At 39.0% G+C, this 9,730-nt stretch overlaps 1 protein-coding gene and 1 non-coding gene across 2 annotated transcripts; both read left to right on the top strand.

The window, feature by feature from the left end:
• The first annotated feature begins 2,993 nt into the window (after window positions 1–2,993).
• Window positions 2,994–6,201, top strand: ciao2b (cytosolic iron-sulfur assembly component 2B). The gene is given in 5 exon segments (NM_001165144.2): window positions 2,994–3,213; window positions 3,379–3,458; window positions 3,594–3,719; window positions 3,853–3,898; window positions 5,526–6,201. Coding segments are annotated over 5 exon segments (486 nt in total). The 5' UTR covers window positions 2,994–3,086; the 3' UTR covers window positions 5,633–6,201.
• Window positions 6,202–7,227: 1,026 nt separating this feature from the next.
• trnaf-gaa lies at window positions 7,228–7,300 on the top strand. Its single transcript has one exon. It is a non-coding gene; the product is annotated as a tRNA-Phe (tRNA).
• The last annotated feature ends 2,430 nt before the right edge of the window (window positions 7,301–9,730 follow it).

The raw sequence follows: 9,730 nt of genomic DNA, 5'->3' as shown, positions 1-9,730 counted from the left end.
TCTGATCATTTATAGGGGTTGAATAAAGTTCAACAAGATACCGCTGCCTCCTTACAGCCAAGCTGGGCGCTTGCAAATGGGATAAGGAAGGTGTGCTATCAGGCTCCATCTAAACAGGTATTTCAGGTTGAGACAGGCTTTAGGATACAATGGAGGCTCATTGTGTGCTGGAGCGAGCAAACCAGGTATTTTTTCAACAGCTGTTGACAAGATAGACAGAGAGAAGGATTGTTTGCATTCAGATTAAAGGAAGTCCTTAGTGATATATTACCAAGGTTTTTCAGTAGTGGTTTTCAATGTTATTGTTTGCGTTGGTGACACTCAACAAATGGGTTTGGGGTATTTCAATAGTGTGTTCCCAGTATTTCTAAGAGCTAATGTCTTTCAGCTATTTAGATTATTTGGCACAGTAAAAGGAATCACCCAAGACAGTCATTTATGTCATGTATCACTCCAAATCTGGACATAACAACATTGACTTTGTCAGCTGCTATTGATACTATAAACATACACTACCGTTCAAATAGTGAAGACATCAGAGACATCAGAACTATGAAATAACACATATGTAATCATGTAGTAACCCAAAAAGTGTTAAACAAATCAAAATGGATTTTATATTTGAGATTCTTCAAATAGCCACCCTTTACCTTGATGACAGCTTTGCACACTCTTTGCATTCTCTCAACCAGCTTCACCTGGAATGCTTTTCCAACAGTCTTAGAGGAGTTCCCACATATGTTGAGCACTTGTTGGCTGCTTTTCCTTCACTCTGCGGTCTAACTCATCCCATTTCCTTCACTCTGCTGTCCAACTCATCCCAAACCATCTCAATTTGTTTGAGGTCGGGATTGTGGAGGCCAGGTCATCTGATGCAGCACTCCATCACTCTCCTTCTTGGTCAAATAGCCCTTACACAGCCTGGAGGTGTGTTGGATCATTGTCCTGTTGAAAAACAAATGATAGTCCCACTAAGCCCAAACCAGATGGGATGGCATATCGATGCAGAATGCTGTGGTAGCCATGCTGAAGAACCTCAAATCAAATATAAAATATATTTTGATTTGTTTTACACTTTTTTGGTTCTACATGATTCCATATGTGTTATTTCATAGTTGTGATGTCTTGACTATTATTCTACAATGTTGAAAAGAGTAAAAAATAAAGAAAAACCCTGGAATGAGTAGGTGTTCTAAAACGTTTGACCGGTAGTGTACATAGTGAAAGTACAGTTTAAACTGGACTTTAAACCGTTCCAACAGACATAAGGTTTGCAAAGCGTCGGAAACTTTCCCATACATTTCCTGGAATTGTTCTGGAAGTTTTCCATGGGAAGTTAAACCCTGGAATTTGGGGAATTTTGCTTAAATTCGTCAAAAAAGTTAGCTTATAACAAACAGTGAGCCTTTTTTATGGGATACACATAAGGCAATTCTAGGTCTTGTGGCATATTTTGGTTAAACTATCCATAATTCAATGGAATTGCAACCCTCTTCCATCACATCTACAGCGGCTTCTCAAGCTCTTGCACACTAATGGAATGCTATTGAACCCACAATACTACACTGTCTGAGCTAAGGACTACATGCTTTCTGGTAAGTTTTGATTACAATACTGGGTTGGGTGAATATATTTGATATGACATACATTATCTTTTGTTAACTAGTAAATAGTAGCCTAGGAGTCTTTCCAAGAAATGGCCATGTCACAGTCTGGATTATGTATTTTGGGAGAGAGTGGTAAGCAGCCTGAAAATCCTGAAACCTATAGCAGTAGCCATTGCACGGATTGAAGGAGACAATGCCATCCTGTCTGATGTTCAGACTCTGCTTGCAGATGTAAGAAGAGAAGTCCGTACTGCCCTGCCCACTTCACTGTTGCTCCAAGCAGAGGGAACTGCAGTTCTGAAATATATCAAAAAGCATGAAGACTTCTCCCTGAAGCCCATACATGCCACAGCGTACATGTTGGACCCCAAGTATGCTGGCAAGAGCATCCTGTCTGGTGCAGAGATCAACAAGCCCTATGGATCATCACTACCATGTCTCGCCACCTTGGCCTGGATGAGGGAAAGGTTCTTGGCAGTCTGGCGAAGTACACTTCCAAGCCATGGCTTTGAGATGGAGATGCAATATGGCAGCCGTGCCAACATCAGCCACCTGGTGTAAGGGACTTTGTGGATCTGAGGCTATTTCCCCTGTTGCCTCCATCATCCTCCAAATCCCACCAACATCAGCTGCCTCAAAGTGCAATTGGTCCTTGTTTGGGAACACACACACCAAAGCACGCAACAGGCTGACCAATACAAGGGTTGAAAAATTGGTGAATCTCCCATTTGAAGAGTCAACTCATTTAAATAAATTTCAATTCGTAACTAAATTGTTTTTTTATTTCTATTGGAACAATTTAATCATTTGCACTTATGTCTACTTATAAGGTAAAAGGTTTATGTTACTGTCTCCATATGATATTATAAATATATCCAATGCAAAGCATATTTCCGTTAATTCCAACGGGAAGTTTCCACCTCTGGATATCCCCCAAAATGTGCAACCCTTACAGACACAGGTGATTAATTGTACAATTATGGATTAGGCTTGACTTTGAAATGGTGAATTGCAGATGTATTCTGAGTCATCAGATGTTATTTATACTGCTACTAAAGTAATTAGCTAGAGCTTATCATTTGAGTCTGGTAAAATACTGTTTTGCCTTGGAATCACAATTCACATGTGTAAGAGGGCTAAATGAATTGCTGTTTTATTTATTATACATTTTTGCAAAAACAATATTTTGTACATGGATCATTATTTTCATGCTTCTGTGTAGCATTGCCATTATATATTAACATTGTAGTTCAATTGTATATTAACATTGTAGTTCAGTCACATTTCAGAATTTAAGATGAGTATGCTGCCACCTGCCGGATACATCTGGAAATCCAACATGACACTAAATCGCTGGGCTGCGCCTGCGTACATTTTGACGTCTACAGTTTCCGGAAGTGGATTGTTCAGCCCGTGGTTCAGAGTAAAAAAACGATAGCACAAACAAATATACGTATTTATTTAATTTCAACATCACAAATGTCAGGGGGTGCCCGTTTAGAGAACGCGAATCCCTTGATTTTTCAACGAACAGGCGAGAGACTTCAGACCGCAAATGACGAGGACGAAGATGTTGCTGATCCCATCGACGACAGAGAAATATTTGATATCCTTTCTGTGTAGCTAGTTTAAGGATACGTTATACGTTAGGGATACATCCCTCGAGCTTTCAATGTCATACTAATTAACTTTGCATATTATGCTTAATTCTTTAATAAGAAAGCTAATTTCTCAACATTGTGTTATCAGATTTCACCTTAACCCGTGCTACATCTCATCAGATCCATTAATGATCCTGAACACCCATTGTCCCTCGAGGAGTTGAATGTCGTGGAACAAGTGCGAGTGCGCGTGAGTTAAACTTCTTTCACAACTTTTTCCCCAGTTAGATGTTCGACACAGACACACTTGTGTAGCTACTAAGGACAGCAGATAGTTCATACTGTGTTAGCCTAATAAAACCATCAACTTTATTTTTCTTTATAGGTAGATGACCAAGAGAACACAGTGGGTGTGGAGTTCACCCCCACTATACCCCACTGCAGCATGGCAACTCTCATAGGCCTGTCCATCAAAGTCAAACTGCTACGCTCCCTGCCAGAAAGGTTTAAGGTAGGTGAAATAAATGAAGTTGCTTCCTGGTGAGCTGTGAGAGGAAAACAAGCTTTAATATGATTTAATTGTCTGGACATTTAAGATTAAGATGGTGGGTCATGTCCATCTATGCCTAATCATATCTCTGCAGATTGATGTGCACATCACTCCTGGGACGCATGCCTCAGAAGATGCAGGTAAAGTGACATGCCTCTGAAGTAACTCAACATTGAGGCTGAGACCAACAATCACACCTTCAAGATGACCTTTTTGAGAAGCCCTTAACATCAATTCCACAGTAACAGTGATGCTGAGACTATGAATTTTCACTTTAAAATGTATGTTAAACAAAATCCAATGACTACAAAGTTAAGCAAATCATGCAACTCTATGCTCAAGGACTACTTTTATCAATTTCCACAAATTGTTACAAAAAAAACATTTACTAGAACAACAGTGTGGAAATTGTTCAAAGTAGTCCTTGTATGTAGAGTTGTATGGGTTGTTTAACTTTTCAATTATTGGGTTGTGTTTTACATACACTACCGTTCAAAAGTTTGGGGTGACTTAGAAATGCCCTTGTTTTTTGTCCTTTTAAATAACATTAAAATAATCAGAAATACAGTAGATATTGTTAATGTTGTAAATTACTATTGTGGCTGCAAAGGGCCGATTTATTATTATTGATGTATTTTTTTTGCCCATTTCTCCCCAATTTTGTGGTATCCAATTGGCAGTTACAGTCTTGTCTCATCGCTGCAACTCCCGTACGGACTCTGGAGAGGTGAAGGTCTAGAGCTCTGCGTCCTCTGAAACACAACCCCGCCGCACTGCTTCTTGACACATTGCCCACTTAACCCGGAAACCAGCCCCACCAATGTGTCGGCGGAAACACTGTACGCCTGGCGACCGACGCTGGGCCAATTGTGCACCGCCCCATGGGTCTCCCGGTCATGGCCGGCTGCAACAGAGCCTGGACTCAAACCCAGAATCTCTAGTGGCACAGCTAAGCCCTACAATGCAGTGCCTTAGACCAATCAGGAGGGCTAAAAATTGCCGTTTTTTTAATGGAATATCTATGTAGGTGTACAGAGGCCCATTATCAGCAACCATCACTCCTGTTTTCCAATGGCACGTTGTTAACTAATCCAAGTTTATCATTTTAAAAGGATAATTGTAAAGTGGGAGATTTGTACAGGGTACATTTTTGCAACGCCATTCCATACCCTGTGGACGGCGCTTAATTGGAGCCAATTTCCTCCTACAACAGGACAATGACCCAAAGCACAGCTCCAAACTGCAAGAACTATTTAGTGAAGAAGCAGTCAGCTGGTATTATGTCTATAATGGAGTGGTCAGCACAGTCACCAGATCTCAACCCTTTTGAGCTGTTGTGGGAGCAGCTTGACCTTATGGTATGTAAGAAGTGCCCATCAAGCCAATCCAACTTGTGGGACGTGCTTCAGGAAGCAAGGAGTGAAATATTTTCAGATTACCTCAACAAATTGACAACTACAATGCCAAAGGTCTGCAAGGCTGTAATTGCTGCAAATGGAGGATTCTTTGACGAAAGCAAAGTTTGAAGGACACAATTATTTCAATTAAAAGTCATTATTTATAACCATGTCAACGTCTTGACTATATTTCCTATTCATTTTGCAACTAATTTCATGTATGTTTTCATAGAAAACAAGGGCATTGCTAAGTGACCCCAAACTTTTGAACGGTAGTGTATATCTTAAAGTGAAGTATCTGAGTGTCAGCATCATCCAGTTACCGTGGAATTGCCCCTAACTAAACCCTTTGTTTTTGCTTTTGTTCCAGTCAACAAACAGCTGGCAGACAAAGAGAGAGTGGCCGCTGCACTCGAGAACTCCCAGCTTCTGGAGGTGGTCAACCAGTGTCTGATATCCAATGCAAGGACAGGCTGATCCCTCCTGATGGATCAATTGAAAATTCTCCTTAGTCCAGGACTAGGCTTAATGTTTCTCTCCTTACATGCTAACTGGACTGGTTGTTCAGATTATGTTGAGTAAATGGCAAATGTATCACGTATGCTGCCATTGTATTATTTTAATCTAACAGAATTCCAATGTATTTCTGCTATAGGCAGAAATAACTATACTGTGTGTTTTGTATGTCTTCACTATATTCCTGACATCTTCAGTTTAACAGTATTATAGAGAAGCATTGTACCCTTTATTATACAAGTAAAGCAATAAAATACAGGGTTATATCTTATGTCATTGAAAATATACCTAAATATTCATGGCATTTGGGAAGAGAACAAAGAAAGTGCATGCGTCTCTTATAAATGAAGCAATCTCAACATACACAATGACATGAAAGCCCAAAGACTGGGGACACTGAATAAGAAAGGCCTTGGTTTATAACACACGTCTTGGGGAGAAATTATATATAGTATAATACTTGTGCCATTGGATTTCCATCAGATGCCTTGTTTCATATTTGTCTAAAATAAAATAGTATACAATCTGTGAAATAGCATTTGATTAGTTTTTTTCTCTCACTTATTTTGAATGTGGTTGTAAATAAATTAAATGACTTGATCAACAAAAACATTTTAGACAGAAAATTAATGTTAGTTTAATGATATTAATTTTGTCGTTAGATTTGTCTAAATTTATTTTACTATGGCAGTGGAAGAAGTATTATTTTCGAATTCTCTTCAGGGAGCTCCTAAGAACTTCATTGCGTACATACGTAATAAGCTGGTCTCACAGGATCAAATGCTACCTTTCTTCCTAGCCATATAGATAGCAGAGTGGCGCAGCGGAAGCGTGCTGGGCCCATAACCCAGAGGTCGATGGATCGAAACCATCCTCTGCTATGTTTTTTACATGTCGGTATTTCAGCAGGAAAAAAAAAACACGACTTAAAAATATAATGTAAAAAAGCCTTTATGCAATACATACAGTTATGATTAGACAAAATAGAACGAGAGCTTTTTTTACAAAGAATGTATTAAAATGTTTATAAGCAATACTATAAATTATTATAATACATAAACTGTGACTAATAGATGGTTGTGTTAGACCACATTAATATTGCGTCATGCAGAAGGGTAAGTGCAAATTTGATGTGCTCACTACCACACTCTCATGGACAATGGATAAAATAATAGGTAATTTTATCTGAGCAGTTCTAGAACTTCCATTACACATTGAGAGCCTGTGTCTGTTAGCAAGAAGACTCCAGATCAACTGAGGCTCCTTTTTGTACCCGTAGTCAGTAAAAGGTTTGCCTAATTTTAATAAAAATTCTAACTAAAAGTATGTGTGAGTTTGTCAGAGTACCAGCCGGTGGAAGCATTGTCTTTCTGGCAGTTTGAAAATAACGTGTGAGTGATTATTCCACCCATGTGGGGGCATTTATATCACTCCGTAATAGAGAAAGATGAGTAGAACATATTGATTATCCTGAAGCCAGATGAATATACCGGACAGCGAACCACAGACGTTAGAAAAGTATGACTAATTCTTACGGGACTAGTTTTCGGAGTGTAGCCGAAATAGCTCAGTTGGGAGAGCGTTAGACTGAAGATCTAAATGTCCCTGGTTCGATCCCGGGTTTCGGCAGGCGTTATTTTTGAGACTGTTCTTATTTAGACCAGAAAACGGAGAGTTTACACATCGAGAACCTGTTATGTTACGCTTTATATTGTATGTATTATTTGTTGATGTCTATCATCCCTTTCGTATGATATGTTACGAATTTCCTAAATGTAACGAATTAGCAAAATGTACAATATGTTAAGATTTCGCAAAACGTATGATGTTACTAATTCAAATTTGTCTTGCACAAATGACTTAATTAGTTTTTATGACTTTAATTTGCCTGATGACGCGTGAGTGGAGGAAGGAGCTGCCCGGTGTTCACTTGCACACGGTGCTGCGCGGTGAAACACCGCTTCCCATTCATTTTCAATGGAAGGAAAGCGGTGAGAGACGGAGAGGGCGGGGGACCTTTGGGCGGTGCAAAAGTGGCGTGGGAGGCGGTGAAAAAGATCAACGTTTTTAGACTTTATGCAAATCGCTAGCGGCGACCGCTGGGCGATGACCAATCATATCGATTGGTTCCCATGACGAATTTGACTCCGCTCGACCCAAGGCTGGAGACTTTCTTCAGCAAAGATGGCTGACAAAAATGCTATGATGGAAGCACATGTAAGTGGTTATAGCGTAATAACGAATCATTCAAAAATGTACAGTTGACAGGAATATGTCAGTTAATGTAGACAAAGATTATGCATATTTTTTTAATCATAGTTACATTTACGAAATTCACAATTTAACAAGCTTGCTGCCCAGCTAACATTTGCCAGCTAGCTGGCTAATTTTATGGGTGTTGAGACATGAGTATGAAATTGTAATTCAGGTTTTTTTCAGTTTTAGGGACTCCTGAAACAACCAGCAAACCAGGCTGTCGTCTTGTGAAACATGTAATTGTCAATACCTTCTGATGTAAAGAATCTAAAGAATCTAGCTAGCTAAAGCATTTACTGCAAATTGAATGTACAATTTTGTATGCTTGCCTTGCTGATATTTGCCATACAATGCAGATAGATTAAATAACGTACTATGTTCTTGCTTATTGTGCAGTGGAGGATTTAAAAAAATACCTGTATACCTATGGATGTGTAGCTAGTTATGTAGCCGATCTGTGTATGGTCCATCAAACATTTGGTATGCATATTAGTTCAGAACCTAGCAATGAACCTCAGCTATCATAACCAGTTGTATCAACTTCAAAACAGTCTGAATGACATGAATGAAACCTATGGATTACCAAAGTCTAATGGTTTTAAATGACTGCTTTGTATTGTCTAGAAACTCACTTGTAGATTTCGCTTGCAGTAGGTCTCTTAAAAAAGAGAAGGCGTGCAAGGTTATTAAACAGAGGTGCCTAGTTATTCTTCTTTTGTTGATATCAGGTAACGTGTAACCTAACCCTGGCCCTGATATGCAATGTCTCCAAACCCCCTCTGATTTTAAATCAAGATCTGGTTTTGGTATTTTTCATTTTAATGTACACAGCCTGTTGTCAAAAATTGATGGGGTTAGGATTTGGGCTAAATCAACTGATGCTGATGTAATTGTGTTTTCTGAAACCTGGCTCAGCAAGTCTGTTTTTGATAATGATATTTGTATAAGTGGTTACAATGTTTATCGCACTGATCGAGTAAGGTGGGGGTGTGGCTACATATGTAAAAACGAAATTCCCTGTAAGTGTGGCAAAATCTGAAACTATTTTTAAACAGTTGGAATTTCTTGCTTTGAATATTGAGGTTTCAAAGGGCCTCTCTATAACTGTGATTGGCTGTTATAGACCCCCCAGTGCTCTCGGTGATGCATTTTCTTCTCTGATGAACCTTATGTCTAAACTTCTTTACAGTGAAATGATCCTGATTGATGATCTCAACTGGTTTTGGTTAAAGCCGGTGTCTGATGATTTAAAAATGTTTTGTAATTCTATGAACCTTACCCAGTTGATTAACTCGCCCAAATCTTAAATGCCCAGAAAAATCTACCCTGATTGATTTGATATTGACAAATATTCCACATAAATATTCTGCGGTTGGTGTTTTTTGTAATGATTTAAGTGACCATTGTGCTGTTGTTGCTGTTAGAAATACTAAGGTTCCAAAGACAAACCCACGTTTTATTCGTAAGAGAAATTTGAAGTGTTTTAATGAGCAGGCTTTCTTTCATGGTTTGTTTTATTTTGACTGGAGCAAGATTGAGCATATCCCTGATGTGGAAACTGCCTGGAAATTCTTTCATGATGGTTTTTCCCAAATAGTAAACAAACATGCCCCATTCTGCAGGTTCAGGGTTAAAGGGCGGGATAATCCATGGTTTTCTTCTGAGCTGTCTTGTATTATTCACAACTGTAATCTAGCCTACGAAACAAGTGTTATTTTCTTCTCAGGAAGGCCAAGTCTGAATATTTTATGTCTGTTACCACTGATAGATAACCTGAATGACCCTAGAAAGTTCTGGAAGGCT

The sequence above is a fragment of the Oncorhynchus mykiss genome, chromosome 26 (assembly GCF_013265735.2).
Source record: "Oncorhynchus mykiss isolate Arlee chromosome 26, USDA_OmykA_1.1, whole genome shotgun sequence".
NCBI classification, from domain to species: Eukaryota; Metazoa; Chordata; class Actinopteri; order Salmoniformes; family Salmonidae; genus Oncorhynchus; species Oncorhynchus mykiss.
This window is presented reverse-complemented; position numbering and strand designations above follow the sequence as displayed.